The sequence below is a fragment of the Gymnodraco acuticeps genome, unplaced genomic scaffold, assembly GCF_902827175.1.
Source record: "Gymnodraco acuticeps unplaced genomic scaffold, fGymAcu1.1, whole genome shotgun sequence".
NCBI classification, from domain to species: Eukaryota; Metazoa; Chordata; class Actinopteri; order Perciformes; family Bathydraconidae; genus Gymnodraco; species Gymnodraco acuticeps.
Window position 1 is genome coordinate 152,970 of NW_022990776.1, and position 19,154 is coordinate 172,123.

Below are 19,154 nucleotides of genomic sequence, written 5' to 3' on the forward strand. Positions count from 1 at the left end.
CAGAAAAGGAGCAGAATATGGCCCCTTTAATAATTTGACTTCAGTCATTGATGTTTGCAGGAGGCCATTCTCGAGACAGATGGAGACTATTTACGAACCTTAAGTTGTCGTTTTTTGAAACTTCAATTGATATTGTATCAACATTATTATTTGTTTATGAAAACGTTCTAGCCCTTGATTTTTTTTGTACCCCTTAATTTCCCTAACTTTATTAGGACCTGTGATAGATGTGTGTGTACTGGATGATTCATGTGTTTCCCAGTGATTGTCCATGAAATACCTAATAAGAAAAGACAGGGTAAAAAAAAAAAGCAGTTTTTATTGGGGTCAGAATGAGTTGATACAAGCACTCAGGCTCCCTCCATGCCTCTGTACATCCAAAACATGCTCCTGAACATCCAGCCCCTCCCCTGTATACTAGCATCACGCCGCCAAGCAGCCCTATGACCATGAACACATCGAGACAAACCACATGACAAGGGTCCCACTCATCACCAACATGTCAATAATTACGTTACCACATGCAGACTGTAGTGCTGTTTTCAACAAACAAGTCCCATCACATAGATGAAGGGGGGAGGGGGGGCATTTACATTAATCTATACTTAAAAAAACATGGGAAAGGGGGGCTCTTACACATTGGTCTGTTAACACTATTCAGACACATGAGCCATGCCATGTGGGTTTTCAAAACAAAATGAATGCTCCATTATTTTACAGCCCTGCAGTTTCAATCTATTTATTTATGTTACCAAACAAAGCCTGCTGGAAATTAAAGTGTTTTTATTTCACATGATGGCCGGTTGTCAAGAAAATAACCCTCATGGTAAACAAGTGCATACAAAAAAAGATTAAGTGCCGACTGTCCAACCCCCAGATCAGGCAATGATGATTTGTTTTTAGCTTTATTATCACAACTATGTTCAGCTCAGTTTCTTGAGGCTTTTTAAAAAAATCTCTGCTGGTCCACTGCGTACATCTTTCCTGCCGGGAGCTTCCGGAAAAATAAACTGTTGCCTCTGCTCATGTTGCCCTGGAAACAAGAGAAGATAAGTGCTTAGAAGTGTCTGGTGTGTACAATGGTGAAAACGGTTTGATCTTTTCAAGGAAACATTTAGTAACGAGAAGGTCATAAGTGATGTCATCCTGCAGCTACATGAACTCATATTAGAACCAATATCACAAAAACAGCTAATGACGAAATGACTTTATGAGCATTATTAGTCCAGACTTCAGCTGGACCTGATGATATGATTATGGGAAAGAATTAATAATAGTCTTGCGACTCTAATCTAGGTTTTATAGCATCAAAATATACTGAAAATACCAAAAATATCCACTAATGTTGCAGCTGGTAAAAAGGTGGAGCTTTTTTTGATGCTGGATGGTTTAACATAAAATAATTGCCTCATTACTGATTATATTTTCTCTTTACAAATTGTATTCATCTAAAACCGTCAAAAGTATCAAAATCTTTCAAACGAATGCAGTAAAAAATTAATGATTTGTTATGAGATGTAGTGAAGAAGTATAACGAAGCAGACAATACCTAAAATTGCACTGTAGTAAAGTACTTAAACTAAATATACTTGTTACTGTCCAACATTTGTTATGAATAATGACAACCAGGTAGAAAATGGGACATGTTTCATGAGAATATAATTACTGAAACATTTAACGAGATGACAAAAAAATGTTTACAGAAAAATTGTAAACATGTTTTCACTGACTGACAAATCCCAGCACTCATGTTAGCATAATTATACATATTACAAACTTCTTTTTTTTTTATTCTGGCTTGAAATATATAAATTCAAGCACTCATCTCTATTAGATGGAGCTAGTACAAGTAACAAGTACAGTACTTGAGTACATTTACTTAACTGTCCACCACCGTTCATGATTAAAAAAAACAACCAGGTAGAAACAGGACAAAAAAGCAGCGCCTTGTAATGTAATAGCGATATATAATTACTTAAAAAGTAAAAAATGTAAAACACGTTTTCACTCTCTGATGAATCCCAGGATTTGTGTGCATTATATTGAGTTGAATAATATATAGTAAATATGATGTGTGTACCTCTCTGCTGAGATGCCTCCAGCAGTCCACCCAGGTGGGGTATACTGAGGCGTAGGGGGGCAGACCTCCAGCCAGCCTGTGGAAACACAGTTCATTAAAGTCTGTAGGATCAAACTCTCCTGAGGATTTAAAGCAGAGGATAACCGGAGCACTCACCCGCAGTTATTAACAGCCATGAGGTTTGACACCAGGACAAAAGGGTATGTGAGCATACTGGCGAAGAACTGGAAGAGAAGAGCAGAGCAGCATGAAGAAACTACACACTGCAGGCTGACAGGCGGCCATGGTGGTTAAACTCACCCCCGTCACTGCCTGGGAGCAGTTCTTGATTTCTCCTGTGTGACTCATCTGTAAAGAGGAACACATCAGCAGTTAGTTATCTGTGAGCCCGAGTGGAGACAATTTACGCCAGCTTCAGGCAAACAAAACTGAGCCTGATAAGTTGTTGCAGGCGACTAAATTAAATGGACCGTTATTTGGATAATTATTTCAGTAGGATTGAGAATTGTTGAAACATTGCGATGGTGAGAGTACACACCATAACAGTAGTCAATCTCCATTACAGGGTAAATCCTGCCTGATAGGTACCCCCCCCCTTTACAGAACACAGAAGCAATGACTGAGTCCTGAGTGTGAGAGAAAGCGTACCGAGTCGTCGATGGCATACGTGTTGATGGCGTGGGCTAGCAGGTTACAGATCCACAGAGACAGGACGTCACAGAGCAGGCGGGGTATCAAACCACTGGAGGAACACAGCAGGATAAGATTCAAGGTTCAAAGGTTTTATTGTCATACCGTTACAGTACAGCTACAGTGCAATGAACAATGGCAATGAAAATCTTATGACCGAGCTCCTCCAACAATGCAAAAAAATACAAAATAGTGCAATAAGTCTATATACATGTAATAGAATATGATATATACAAGAACAGAATGTGAACTGTTTATTGCGGTGATAACTGCTTCGATAAATAAGTAGATTGCAAGATGACAAACAGATGAATGTTTATGGAGGCACTTTACAGAAATCAGGTGTTTAGCAGTCTTATGGCCTGTGGGGTAAAACTGCCCATAGGCCATAAGACTGCTAAACAGCTGAGCTCTGTTGAGTGCCTCGATATTACTCATTAACACATCAGCAATATAAGGAACAATAAGCATCATGCTGGATATAACATTATACTACTGAGAGAGAAGAAATAAAAAATACAAGTCTTCCTTTCTCCAGGCTGTGTAACTATGTGGGACTGGACTGTAGATAAACGTCCTGTTTGTAATGTTTTAATGATGATTACGCGTATTCATTTCACTGTCCATTCTACAGCTGATATTACATAGTTTATAATTTTTTGGGATTGATCAACATATTTTCACACCCCACTTAAAGCTCAAAGTTTCTGTCCCTTTCTCGCTAAGAGTTGCTACGCTTGGACACCTTGCTAGAAATGTTCATGCTTTCGCAGAAAGTCTATGACCAGAGGAGTATAAGGAGAAAAAGAAAGACAAGGAGTGTGAGACTTACGCAAAGAACCCTAGCATGCCTTCTTCTCTGTAGATTGTGACGATGGAGTCAAACACCCCACTGAGGATAGAAGATATATTTATTTGTTTAAGTATTTAATAAATGTTAAGGTCATTTCCTTGAGGTGTGTGTCTATCATGAAAACATTACCTGTATTTTGTTTCCCTCCCAATAAACTGGACCATACATCGCAAAGTAATCACTGAAAAACAATTGGAGGGAAGCAGAGTTGACATAATGTCTCACCGCACACAAATCAAACAAACGTATGCTGTATCACAAGCCATAAAGACGTCCTCTTACCATGAAAGGGATGTGTGACTATGGTGGCGCAGGACCGAGCCACCATCTCTTTGGTTGTCTGAGGAAAATAAGAAAAAATAATGAACTCATATAATCACATAAAACATTTAAGTAAACCTTATCAGAATATTGTTAATAGGTGCTTTCACTACTACTACTACTTTTCCCACAAAGGTTCATCAGAACTTAGTTCATGAGAACTCTTTAGTTCTCATGAATAAGTACAGATCGCGTTCACACCGGAATAAGTCCCTGGGGAAGGATTAGGCAAATTAAGCCGCTGACGTCACTTCTTCTGCTGCTTTGGGTTTACTGGCAGGCCGCAAACAACTTCACGGCGTATACTGCCACCCGAAGTCCCCGGAGTTGGGGACTGGCTTCAGTAGAAGCTGCTGGGACTAGTGTTAATTTCGTTGACTAAAACTATGACGAAATATGTTCGTCAACAACCTTTTTTTCCATGACGAAAACGAGACGATGACAAGACAGCACCGTAAACAATAACGAAATCATCATGCAATATCGTTGACGAAAAGTGACGAGACGAAAATGTAGTTTACTAAATAAAAACTATGCCAAAATCTCTCTTTACTTTCATTGACGAAAAATGAGGAGACGAAATATCATCAAAGATAACGTTACATCTCTGATAGTCAGTTTTTCTCCCAGCAGTTCCATTTCCGGTGCTGCTGTGTGTCTGTGGTGCGCGCGGCGGTACATTTGAATTACACCGGGCAGCGGCACACTGTGAACTGTCAGGAAGACTCGGGTCTAACTAACTTTATTTAACAGAAAATAAAATGGCAACAACAGGGCTTGAGTGCAGTGGTCGCACTCGCGTTAACCGAATACCCCCCCGTCAGCGCGAGTGATTGATAAATTGTGCACTCGACGGGTAATAATGGATTATGACGGAAATGTTACGATCCTGTCCGTCAAAATGACTGACAACGAAAAAGTCTAAAGCCACCACTGCTTGGGAGAAAGAAACAATGTGATATTTGGGCCCATTTTCGCTACAATGAGGCGGAGAAAAAAAGCAAATGCATTGTTTTATCAGAAGGGAAGCAATGTGGCCATAACACAGCTGGTACAAACACCACAAACCTGACCATAATAGTCTCTGCAAAGCTGCTTTCTATTCAACCTGTGTTTTTCATCAAATAAGGACAAGATATAATCTTATTGTGAAATAAATTTGACTAAAATGACAAATTATTGGTTTTGGCTAGACTAGTTTGACTGAAATGTTCTATAATCTGATGACTAAAAAAGACTCAACAGTTTTCATTGACAAAAAGTAGACTAAAATAATTAGTTTTCTTTGACTAAAATAAGACTAAAATGCTCAGACTTTTAGTTGACTAAAACTTGACTAAATAAAAACAGGATGAAGGTGACTAAATATGACTAAAACTAAAAAGGAAATTTAACACAGGACTAAGACTAAAACTAAATTAAAAAAAATAGCTGACGAAATTAACACTAGCTGGGACTCGCCAGAACGCAGACACCTCCTCATCTCCATCGCTCCCATGTTTTTTTTTGTGTTTCCATAAGTTATTCTCTCTGCGTTTGTGCACTGGGCTAATGCTAATAATGCTAATGCAAGGATAATAAAATGGCGGCTTCACAAAACCTTTTGGGAGTTTTGCAAACCTTTGTCTCCCACGAAAGTCCCAGCTCTCTAGCAAAAGGGGGTAAAAAGGTTCTCATGAACTAATTTTAGTTCCGGATGTTTTTGGTGTGAACGCAACATTTCGGAACTATATCGGAACTAAAGTGGGAAAAGTACTGTGGTGTGAACGCGCCTAATGAGCTTTATGTTGATATTATTTAATACTTAAACATTTATTTTCTTGCTGTTTTTGTTAATAGTACACACATTATTATTTAGTTTAAGTATTATAATTCATTTAAGTTGTGTTTATGCTTTTATTTTGAAGGCAGCTTTGGGCCTGGGTGATGAGGCATTAGAGACAGGTTAGGGTGGGACTGGCGCAAAGAGAACACATTTCTTTTTACCAGGAAAAGACACAAGGAGGCCACAGGAAACAATAAGGGCAAGATGGGTCAAACTAAACTGTTGTTCATTGTACTCATTTGGATCATTGGAATAAAAAGGCACAACATGATTTGCTTGCCTCGACATTAGAACAGTTCGCTGTGTAAAATTAGCTATCTGATGCCTGAATAGCAGCTTTATTTTGAGTTCATTTTCAGTTTTGTTCTTTATGATCGAGCCGCTATGTTATCATTAGACGTATCTTTGAGACTTCCTTCCAGACAAATGTTAATTTGCTCCTCCGCAATGGGAACCGCACAACCATGGCTAGCAGTGGTGAGAGCTCAAAAAAACTCAAAAGGTTGCTATTTGAATTTCTTTAATAATTATTTTACAAAAATTCGAAAAAGGTTATCAATATACAACATTATTTTTTACAATATTAAAGTAGTGGTGGTGGTAATAATGTAGAAAAGTTCATTATGTTGTGCTTTTGTGTTTTCATTTATGTTTTTACTGAATCTGGTTGATGCCAACAATTCATTTTTTGCAAAGACGTATGAAAACTAAAGTGATTTTAATGGAACATCACTATTTAAAGCTTATATTTTGATTGTTTTTCCTGATAGGAGCATGTGTGAAACATTATGCGCGCATTAACTGTCAAAAATATGAAAATCTCACAATAATGTATTTTATTACAGTTCTTTGGCTATGACAAATGGTCTGGAGTCATTTGGGAAATTGTTTTGAAGCAAGCATGCCATTCAAACCTGCTAGCGGGTTGTGTGTTTAGGGGGCTAACGCAGCACAGAACTAAAGTATTACAGATTTAATAAGAACACGCATGCTTGCAGGAATTTTATAGCACAAACTAAGACAATTAAAAATGAGTGTTTCGATACGGCTGCTATACGTTTTACAAACCACCAGATGTCACTGTGTTTGGCACTTTGAGAAACCCTGAGTTTTTCTAACCTTTTGCCGACTACATCGAGAGAAGTGAGAGTTGTGTGAGGACTTTGCCCAGCTTTAATACACTCCGATAGGCTGTCATTATTTGAACAGAGTATGGCATTCTGTCAGTCCCACAGTATAAGTGCAGTGTGTGAGAGTGGTACCTCATTAACAACGTGCTGCAGGGAGCCCTCGGCAGCTTTCTGCTGACCTCCCAGAACCTGGAGAACAGAACAAACCTCAGAACCATCCACATCACAGTATGTTGTAATGGCACAAACAATGAATCAGACTAAAAACTCTTACCTGAAGTGTGCCTTCTTCCTGACATTTCTGTAAGAAACTAGAGGTTAATATGATACAACTGAAGGATTCATAAGGATCTGAATAAATACTTTACATTAAGAAATGAGTTTAACCTTCTTGAATAACATTAAATGAAATCCATTTATCAGGCATCAGTAATCACTCAGGATGTTCAGATATCAGTTTGCTGCATATAAATCCTGATTTTAAATTAGATGAGCGGTTAACATCAACCTACACGAGTCTTATCAGTTTATAAATGATGCAACTTACTTCTATCTGAAGAACCAGCTAAATGTGTGCTACAGTACGATGTATTCAGTCCTACCTGCAGTACTCTGCTGTGCACTATGGTTCCGATGGAGCCAGCACAGAGCCTGGGACCGAGCCCTTTGAACAGTCCTGCTTTCCCATCAATCGTGATGATGTGTTTAGCTGAAAGTCAGAAAATACACAAAAGTTGGAAAATTACCTTCTCAAAACAGTAGACCACAAATACATAGTTACAGATTTTAGAAAGGATTCATATAATATTAGTGGGTTTGTACGTGAGAATTTGTCGCTGTAAGGTTGGCAGCAGTCAAATACAAATAAACACATTTTTCCGAGTGGGACTGGTTCTTTGGAGTATTTTTAGAGGTAGTTTGACAAAATAAATAAAAAAACAAAGCTGTATTCGTCAGATCTCCACAGCAACAAGCTGTTGGGTCCTGCAGCATCTGAACCAAACCACCAGACTCAGGGACAGTTTCATCCAACAGACCATAAGTCTGTTCAATTCCTGAGCTCTGTGAAGTGTCACCACTTACGCATATTCATAATATGCTGGTTATTTGTGTATCTGTTTGTCCCTCATATCCACTGATTTATATGTTGTTACAGTTAACAGTATGTATTATACCGTACCATTTATATGTACACACTTTTCAAATTACTTGAACCATTTTGCTATGGCACTATTTTATATCGTTAACTGTTATGTTAAGTGTGTATTACATACATAGAAAGTAAGCCTGCAAACGATATTTATCGAGTATATGACAAATAAAACGTTTAAACCTTTGAACTTTAAGACGGTTTCAACAGATGATGTTTAACTCTCAATAAGCCACTTGAGGACACAAGTAACATTGATTTTAAAACATTATTTATATTAAAACCCCTTTTACTAATGCATTTGCTTAAATAAATCAGCCAACAAAAGGCAAAGAAGAAGTACACTGTTATCAAGTGTTCTATGGAGGATAAAATGCACTCGACCTCAGGGGATGATACATTTCTGCAAGAAACATTAGCTGAATAGCACTTTGTTTACTTGTATGAACAATCACAGGGCACCTTAATGGAAATTGAAACACAGGGGAATAGTGTGCTCTCATCAGAGTTGGGTGTAACGCGTTACTGTAATAATATTACTTTTGTCGGTAACGGAGTAGTGGAACGCGTTACTTTTATAATTCAGTAATCACTACAGTTACCAACATTGCCCCGACACGCGTTACTTACTAAAATCAGTCATAATCATCAAACTGACAGACAAGAGGGGTTTCCGCTGCACGTTTATATGTACGTAATCTGCGCGACTTGCGCGTCCACATCTCCACGTGCAGTGCTGCATAAACATGGCTGAGTCAGAGATAACTTTCGAGGGGTGGAGGTATGCCCATTACTTTGAGTTCGTCCGAAGAATATACAGGAATGTGACGGTGAGGTGCAAACTGTGTCCAGGCCAGAAGCTGTTATCCACTGCTGTAAACACCACGTGGTCAAACCTAAACAAGCACCTGCAAAGAACACATGCTAAGGTGAAGCTAACGCACACGCTATTTGTTTATATCACGTAGTCTGTTCTTCTTCTCTGTCTTCCGGTTGTTGCCTGTTTTGAATGACGAATACACACTACCACCGCCTGCTGCCACTTACGCATGCGCAGTTCGTACGTGCTTGGCTGAAGTCTTTGCGGTGTGTTCCAGTGCGACACATGGCCAAGACGCAGGAGAACACGCCGACGCAACAGCGTGAGCAGAGATAGACTGCGCAAAATACAGATAGCAGGAGACAGAGGACAGCCATGGTCAGATAGGAAAACATTCAGGAGCTATCTGGATCAGTCTTATGCGACAACTGAACTAAAGAGAACATTTGAAACTTTAGCAGTCTGCGTGATCTGCCCGTAGGGAGGGGCGGGCCGGCCCTGCGAGTAAAGTAACGAGTGAAGTAACGAGTAGGGATGTCCCGATCACCTTTTTTTGCTCCCGATCCGATTTCGATCATTTGATTTTGACAATCTGCCGATACGGATTTTTCCCGATCCGATCTTTATGCAATGCATTAAGAGAAAAAAAAGGAAAAAAGCATTCAATTTGTCCCTTAAGGTTATTTTTTTTATTTAAATGACAGTACCCAACTACCCATTCTATCCAACATGGATATAGCTTCTTTTTTTCACAGCAGCATTGGATCAGTTCAGTTGTGCAGCATTGGATCAAAACAAAATAAAGCTTATCAGTGGTCCTCCACAAAATAACCATGTAAACAAATTGAGTGCAGAAAGTGCAGTAACAAAACAAAAATAACTCTACTGGAAAGAGGTAGCTTGACTAGCTTCACAAGTTCACATTCAGTCACAAATAATAAAATAAAAATGTGGCTTAGTACAGAAATGGACAGAAATGGTGACTCAACCGGGCCATTTTTTTGAGAATTTCAAAATAAAAGTAAATCTTAAAGATGACAGTTATTGATGTTTTCACTTCTTATAAATGATATTGGAACATCATCCATGGAATATATGTTTTGATCCAGATCCATGTATTGTTATACCCAGTGGCGGCGCCAGGGTATGGTTGGGGTAGGCTACAGCCATACCAAGAAATGGCTTAGCCCTACCTTAGCCCGACCATGACAAATTATGTTAAAGTAAGCATGTTGAGAACACGGATTGCGAAAATCTACCGGTCGTGTCCACAACACACAAACTGATCCTGCTGTAACAACAAGTGCACGTTACTGACGCAATATGGTTGAGACCATTCGGGCTTATGCTAGAGGGGTGCAAGGAATAGTCTAAGTAGTGGGGGAGTTTTATACACTAAAGGTGTGGACATTCTCTCACGTTATAATATCAGCGCGGCCGCGGTCAGATCAGAATGCCTCCGAATGCAATTTGAACAGACCTACAGCCAATCAGAGCAACGAAACGTTGGGTCTGCTGCGTCATGCATTACTGATTCGTCACGTTCACATTGAAAAGTCCCCAAACTCGCGCCGAGTAAATTGCAGACAGACAGCAGAACTTCTAGGATTAATTGTATATTTCGGATGGATAGATTTGCTCTTAAACGCCCTCGCATTGAGGTACAAGTCGAACAGGTGTCAGAGTCACACGACCCACCTGAAGAGTGAATAGTGAGTTTTGAATATATTTTGTAATAATGGGTCATTTGAAAAAGTGTTTTGTATGACAATAGAGATACAGGCTACCTGTTGTGTGCTGTGTCTGTCTCTCTCTGTTTACCTGTGTCTCTGTTTCTCTCCCCCTCTCAATTCTATATGCCAACTTTTCTTGTTTTTGCCGCTGCGTAGCATGTTGTAACAACGTGGAATTAGCAGAATAGGCTATTGTATTGTTTAACTCACACCTGTTGCTCTCGATGTAATTTAGCTGATAAAAGGAGACTAATAAAAACTAATAAAAGCCTCACGCATGCGTTTCACTGTCAAGGGGTGCGATATAGCGTGTATGTAATTACATTACAAATATTGACTTGTGCCCCACCACTGTATGGGTTAGCCCTACCATAGATTACCCAACAAAAATACTCTGGCGCCGCCACTGGTTACACCCCAATATAACAGTTAATGTTGAATAATCAAAATGGAATCTGATCTCAGTCAATTACAATAACTCTTCCAGACACAGCGTAGAACAAATACATTAAAAAAAGGTAGAACTTCAGCAGCACTATGTTCAATAATACATTTTATTTTTAGGCGCCTTTCATGACACCCAAGGACACCGTACAATGTTAAAAATGTTTTTTTTTAAAACCGCTAATAATCAATGCCCATACAGAGACAAGGGCACGTCCTTCCCTGCTTTCTGCAGAGCAGTACTTTGCCGTACTTAGTTCCCAGTACTTAGTTCATCAGAACTCTTTAGTTCTGATGAACTAAAGAGCAGATCACGTTCACACCGGAATAAGTCCCTGAGAGAGGATTAGGCAAATTAAGCCGCTGACGTCCCTTCTTCTTCTTCTGCTTTAGGTTTACTGGCAGGCCGCAAACAACTTCACGGCGTATACTGCCACCCGAAGTCCCCGGAAGGAAATCCCCGGAGTTGGGGACTGGCTTCAGTAGAAGCCTTCCGAGTAAATCGCCAGAATGCCTCCTCATCACTCCACTGCTCCCATGTTTTTTTTTGTGTTGCTATAAGTTAGTCTCTCTCCGTTGGTGCGCTGGGCTAATGCTAATAATGCTAATGGCAGCAAATACAAAACTTTTCCGAGTTTTACGGGGCGTGGTTTGCAATCCGCCCAGCCAATCAGAAATGGAAACCTTTTTCTCCCATGAAAGTACCTGCTCTCTAGCAGGGACTAAAAAGGGGGTGAAAAGGTTCTCATGAACTATGTTCTAGTTCCGGATTTCTTCGGTGTGAAGTAGGGGTGTAACGGTACACGTACCAATACCGAAATTATTCGGTACGGGCCCTTCGGTTCGGTACACGTGTGTACCGAACGAATATAACGTTAAACGTAAAAAATTGAGAACGTGAACAACTTTTTGGAAGTAATCTCAGGTGCTGCGTCGCAGCATTCAGAGTAATTTGCTCACATTGGGTTCAACGCGTCAGAGCGACCAAGTCATTTCATTGGACGAGAGGCATACTATGAGAGCTGGTCAGAGGGATGCGTTAACATTTAGTCAGTAATTTGAGGAACTGTCGAAATGGCGAACGCAGATAAAGTTGAGCTCGAAAATCCTCCAGCATCATTGAAGTCTCCGGTTTGGGAACATTTTGGTTTCGCAGTTACGTACAAGGATGACGGACAAAGACAGGTGGACCGAACCAAAGCTGTTTGTCGGCATTGTTCAACTAAATTTGGTTACGCGGCTTTCAATACATCAAACTTGCACACTCATTTGAAAAGGCATCACCCGAACGTGAATATCACCGGTACCAAAAGAAAAAAGACTGAAGTGCAAACCCAACTCCCACTAGCATTTAAGCCTCCACCACTCGCAGAGAGTTCAGACCGAGCCAAAGCTATTACAAACGCCAAATATCCTTATGTTGCCATGTTAGCAAAGCGCTACCTGGCTGTATCTGCTACCTCTGTCCCTAGCGAGAGGGTGTTCTCCACAGCAGGAGCCATTGTTAGTGCCAGCAGATCTGCCCTTTCGGCAAGCAATGTGGACAAGTTCATCTTTCTTTAAAAAAAAAACATGAAAATACAATGACAAGCAAGTCCTAATGTCAAACTGGCTGCTTAGGTACTAGTACAGTTCAAATACAGATTATTTCAGTTCATCGAAATGCTGCACCTTAATGTTTATTTTATTATATTTTGTATTTATTTGAGTGAATATTCACAGTAGGGCTGTGTAATTTAATCGATCCTGCGATATATATCGATATTTAGTTTTCCGAGAAAGTATCGATATTTCAGCCGCGGGTATCGATACATTAAGTCTGATAACTGTGTTCGTTATTCTCGCGTCCAGGAGAGAAGCTTTAAAAAAGAGACTAATTGAGTCTCTGAGAAGGTTCAAATGTATACTTTAATTAATAAAAAGCGCGGTAATGTTACAAGCAGAAGATGGTTCAGTCAGAAAAACAGCTGTGTTCTGGCTCTCGTGAGCGAAGGGAAGAAAGCGAGCTCCGCCTTTCCAGCTGTTAAATATCCTCTGCTGGCTCCTCCCTGTGGGCCGGTTGGCGCTGGTGGGGGCCGGCCCTCCACGTCTCCAATGTTCGTTGTTGCGCATTACAGAGGATTCAGACATTGTACATTAAATATAACTAAACACGCCTTTTCTCCTCCTTATCTCTTTCATGACTTTTCATTTAATACATTTTAAACGCTGTAATCAATACTCCAAAAATACCTGACGGCTGGTATCATTTCCGGTAGTTCTGGATGTTGTCTCATGCTACCCACGTCTGTAAACAAACGTATTCAAATAAACTGTACCTTCATTTAATATTCAGCAATAATAATATCTCGACGTCTATAGTTGTAGTGTTGAAATCAGTAGGTTTCGGTGTACTAAATTCACCTCTATAGTAAATGGTATATTAGCCACATGCTAAATGCTAACCGGAGATGAAGGATTTTCAGAATAAAAGCTTAACAACTGGTTGTGCACAAGAACTTCTGGTTTTTCAGTATAAAACAGCATTTAAACTGACGGTATGTTTAAGGTACTTTATGCCATCAAAACATTGATTTTAATTTCTAACAAATCCCATTCAAATCCCCCGTGTTCCGCCACCTGCTGCACCTTTTAATTCTCCATTGTCCATTGTGATACTGCACTTTATGTACTTACGTTTCAAAGGCTTGTAAGCTACAGTTTGCACTGTTTCAATAAATGAAACTAATTTTCTCACCACATCTTTTGATTCATTTTGTCCAGCATTTGCAAGCTGTAGACTCTCTGTCAGAGCCATATATTGTATAATTGATGCTTTCAGTTTTCAGTTGAATTAATTCAATCCAAGTCAATGGAACACTCACAAGATGTCACCAAAATCACACTGTCCCTTTAAAATCTTTCAGAAAATGATATAAGTGTATCGAATCGTATCGAATCGTATCGTTGGCTGAATATCGTGATATATATCGTATTGTGAGCTGAATATCGTGTATCGTATCGTGAGATTAGTGTATTGCTACAGCCCTAATTCACAGTTGATATAATAATTAAAAACCCAAAACTAATAGTTTTGTGAGTACTAGTACAGTAAAGTTCAAATGCAAATTATTTCAGTTAATCGAAATGCTGCACCTTAATGTTTATTTTATTATATTTTGTATTTATTTGAGTGAATACATTATTCACAGTTTAAAAAAATATATATGTGTGATAATTTGTACCGAAAACGTACCGAACCAAACCGTGACCTAAAAACCAAGGTACGTACCGAACCGAAATCTTTGTGAACCTAGTGTGAAGTACGCAACATTTCAAGAACTATCGGAACTATAGTGGGAAAATACTCCGGTGTGAAAGTGCCTAATGTAATAAAGGATACAGTTGTAAGCAGGGCTTAAATGCGAAAGACACTCACCATAAGCAAACAGTCCAGGCAGCTGGTAGACTTGTCTGCCAAACAGGTTCCTGCCCAGGGTTGGAGCGAGTGGCTCATGTCCTACCTAACGACACAGTGATAAGAGAGTGATAAGCAATATGCACTGTAATTGTATGCACTTTATGTCTTAGCAACTGTGGCTCCCCCACACTTCCTGGTGTTTTGATACATTGTAGTCAAGTTGTTGACATTTTGCCTCAGTGGAATTTGTTTATTCTACAAACTATCCTAACATTTTTCTGGCCACTACTTAATTTTGTCTTTTAAAAACAACTGTAAACCATCAATGAGTTGCCTCACTGGTTAAAGCCAGTGGTCTGAAGTAACTAAGTGCATTTATTCAAGTATTGTACTTAAGTATAATTCGACTGTCTTGTACTTTACTTGAGTATTTTCATTTTCTGCTACTTTGTACTTCTACTTCAATACATTTGATAGGGAAATATTGTACTTTTTGCACTATATTTATTTGGCACGTGTAGTTACTTTTACATAACGTGTTTGTATAATATATATTTACTACTAATTTACTCACTACTTCCCAAAATGTGCTCCATATTTAAGAAGTTAAAAACTCTGAAATATTATTAGAGAATATTATTCTGATTTTATTATTAGAAAATACATATAACAGGCATTCTGCACTATGAGTACTTTCACTTTTGACACTTGATACATTTAGCTGATAATACTTCTGTACTTTTACTTAAGTAACATTTAAAACTCAGGACTTTTACTTTAGTGTATGCTTAGACTGTGGCATTACTACTTTTACTTAAGTAGATACGGTGGCCCTGAAGTGCAAGTCAAAACAACATTTCAGAAAACACTACAGCAGAAAACACCACAACATTTCAGAAAACACAACGACATTCCAGAAAACACCTCAGCATTTCACAAAACGCTACAGCATTTCAACTTTTACGGAAAGGAAGTTGTAAAGGAATACCTTTAGGGAGAACACTTCTTGTTTGTGATTGGACAGAGCCAGCCAGAGAAGCACTGCTATGATTGGTTGTTTTTGCTGCCAGTCAAGAAATGAGGGGAGATTCATTTGATTGGTTGTTGGTCGAGTTTCAGACACGCCCGCCGGCAAGCTTCAACGCACGCTGCTGTGTGGACGGGCTGTTAGAGCGATGCGAATATTCGGGGCTCATCTCCATGTAAATACTGTGGTAGACTACAACAAAATTTACATTTTACCGTGATTTAAAATTGTAATATACGTTTCAAAATGATGCCGAAGTATCAACATACTGATACCGGTTAGTAAAAACCATGAATTAATTAAGTGTGCAGACAAGACGGCAGGCGAAAAACCTTTTGAAATGCGTGTTTTCTGAATGTGTATCGGATCGATCAGGATAAACTAACCTGTATATGCTCCGTCCACACTCACAACAACATGATACAGACAGAAATAAAGCAGCGACTGTATTTTCCATGACACAGACGTGTTTTGTTCATGTTGAACTTTGGTCCAGTTTCTGAACAGATATGAAGAGCTGTGAGCTCTGTGTGCTAACAGTCGGGTGCTGACCAATCACGAAGCGTCATTTCTTGACTGGCAGCAAAACAACCAATCACAGCAGTGCTTCTCTGGCTCGCTCTGTCCAATCACAAACAACAAGTGTTCTCCCTAAAAGGAATAACCTTTCTGTAAAAGTTGAAATGTTTTGTGAAATGCTGTGGTATTTTCTGAAATGCTGTGGTATTTTGTGAAATGCTGTAGTGTTTTGTGAAATGCTGTAGTGTTTTGTGAAATGCTGTAGTGTTTTGTGAAATGCTGTAGCGTTTTGTGAAATGCTGTAAGTGTTTTGTGAAATGCTGTAAGTGTTTTGTGAAATGCTGAAGTGTTTTATGAAATGCTGAAGTGTTTTGTGAAATGCTGAAGTGTTTTATGAAATGTTGTGGTGTTTTGTGAAATGCTGTGGTATTTTCTGAAATGCTGTAGTGTTTTGTGAAATGCTGAAGTGTTTTATGAAATGTTGTGGTGTTTTGTGAAATGCTGTGGTGTTTTGTGAAATGCTGAAGTGTTTTATGAAATGTTGTGGTGTTTTATGAAATGTTGTGGTGTTTTGTGAAATGCTGTGGTGTTTTGTGAAATGCTGTGGTGTTTTCTGAAATGCTGTGGCGTTTTCTGAAATGTTGTTTTGACTTGCAATTCAAGGCCACCATAAGTAGAGGACCTGAGTACTTCTTCCATCACTGGTCAAAGCTGACTTAGTAACAGCTATTGTTAGCTTACTGTCTTTTTCATTGGGCTAAATGACACCGGGCTGTAGATAACAGTACTGTTGCAAATGAGATATTAAAATTGCACGACGATAGTGAGCCAACAGCACCCTGTGGTGTAAAACTAACTGTACGGACAACTAAGGGCATTTTACTGTGAAACAAAGCCACTGTTTCTGAATGGAAACTATGAAGCCACTTCGGGGAATTGTATTCATTGGAGGTTCGAGGTTAGCTAGCAAAGCAGAGCTGCTCGGCTGACATCTAGTTAGCTGTTATTCCTAGCTATGTCAACCAGGTTAGAAATAACAGCATGTGTGCATTCTCACTATTTTAATGGGAAATTAAGTGTTAAACTATGCATACACCAAAAATACAGAAACAGGACTATATATTAATACAGTATGAACTTCAAAAATTGCAACACAACTAACTTCCGCCTACACAGAGTATTTGGAAACAGAAGGTCATAGGGACAACAGACGGAGCATAATGTAGTTGATGTTGTCAGACAAATATTTGCTGCTCTTGGCTGAATTGGCTGAATTGGCTGAATCAAATGGTCCATAATAATTATTGACGAACGAGCATTTATATTAATTTACTGACAGGCGATGCTAATTAAACTGCGCTATTGTAAATGGAGTTTGACAGGTCCCTCCTCAGGCTACTAGCTAACGTTGTTTACAAATGCGAGCCAAAAGTGTCCAAAGCAGCTCATAAAGCAGAAACATCTCCCAGCGTCTGCACCGACCCCTCCCCTCTTACCTGGATCAGGACTTTAATGTACATCAAAGGGTGGGAGAGGACGGTGAGCCCTGATCCCAGCAATACTTGGCCACACGTGTCCGCCATTTTTGTAGAGACAGTGGATATAGGAAGCCCTTCACGTTCGTCTTCTTGCGTCAGAGGAAGCGATCCCGCCTTATTTATTACGGTACCGCCATCTAGTGTTCTTCCATGGCTCAGCATCAGACCCTGTCCATACATTAAATCACTCTGCTTTCTCCACTAGACAGCCGTGGTGGACACATATTTGAGATGCGTTACTTGAGTAAAAGCACCAATACTTTGTTAAAATACTTCATTACAAGTAAAAGTATTGTATTCGAAATCGTACGTAAGTGAAAGTAAACATGTAGTATCAGCAGGGGTTACATTGGGATTGTATATGTGGGGGGGGGGGGGCTCTGTGTGGAGGTGTGGGGTCCAATTAGACCAGGGGTGCCCACACTTTTTCAGCTTGGGAGCTACTTTTAAAATGACCAAGCCCATAAGATCTACCTACAGGATGATGTTGCGAGCGCGTCACATACACGCATAATAGTGCGTCGCATTTGCGCTTCAGATGAGGAGGTGAGGCCCCCTCATAGAACCCATATGGCACAATACAACTCAGACTGGCTTACCTGTACGCAGACCCGCCCCCCTGGATTTTGGTCCGCTGTTTTAATCAGGGCTGAATACAACATTTTAATTGTTTTATTATTATGTTTATTGTTGTTATTTGTAGGGCTTTGTCCTTATATTTATTTTAGTTTTTAATTATGTTGAAAGATTAGTTTAATATAATTTTTTTATTTTGCTATGAAATTCTAAATGAAATTCTGAATGAAAGGCTGCGTGCGAGACTGGTTTTTCGCTGGGTTGAGTCGTGTGGGTTTTTGAGTGAGATGCGGCACAGCAGCCTGTCAGTTTACTCTTGCTAGGTTAGTTTGGCTTTTATCATTTATATTTATCTGCAACAATGGATATCAGGAAGTGGTTCATGAAAGGAATATGGTTTTTCCTCTCCCGCTACTCCATCGCTATCAGAACCAGACGGCCTACTAATCCGTCCTTCCTCTTCATCCTGGCCTACAGGTTTAAAATAACCTGTAAGCTTCGACATGTTTTGTAATAGCTGCTTGTCTCGAAACGCCGGGTTACGTATTGTAACCCTTGTTATATTAACACAGGCGGAGCCCTCTACTGGACTCTATGGGTACTACCTTATCATGCAAGCATTCACCTACTGATATTTCTATAGAAGTAGCCGGCCCCGGGGCGGGCCTACCTGAATGCGTGCGCATCTCACTTCCGTATAAAAGGAGGCCCCGCCTCCTGACCATCATCCTTCACCACTCTTCAGCCAGCGGTATAGGACAGACAGTGCCCCAGGGTAGAGGGCTCCGCCTGTGCTAATATAACGCTGGGTTACAATATGTAACCCGGCGTTATATCTCTCACAGCCCCGATGTATGCACGCACTGTCGTCCAGCACACCGTTCCACCTCACTGTCCCTGACCGGCTTTAGCAGCCGCTGCGCCTCACTCACCTCTCCCTCGGTTGTAACCGTGGAGAAGTCTAGGCTGCGGCCTAAATCTGCGGCCTGGGAGCCCTTTAGCCCTGTAAGGGCCCAAATCGCATTAGGTCACCCCCGCGACCCTCCAG

The 19,154-nt window shown here is 40.0% G+C and overlaps 1 protein-coding gene across 1 annotated transcript; it reads right to left on the reverse strand.

The window, feature by feature from the left end:
• Positions 1-299: 299 nt before the first annotated feature.
• mtch2 (mitochondrial carrier homolog 2) lies at positions 300-17,629 on the reverse strand. Its single transcript, XM_034232699.1, has 13 exons — positions 17,489-17,629; positions 14,465-14,549; positions 7,502-7,608; positions 7,174-7,200; positions 7,032-7,088; positions 3,906-3,963; positions 3,753-3,804; positions 3,603-3,662; positions 2,729-2,822; positions 2,381-2,428; positions 2,237-2,304; positions 2,081-2,156; positions 300-1,033 (listed from the first exon to the last, which is right to left on the reverse strand). The coding sequence occupies exons 1-13, from the start codon at positions 17,573-17,575 to the stop codon at positions 947-949; spliced, it is 906 nt and encodes a 301-aa protein (XP_034088590.1). The 5' UTR covers positions 17,576-17,629; the 3' UTR covers positions 300-946.
• Between the last annotated feature and the right edge of the window lie 1,525 nt (positions 17,630-19,154).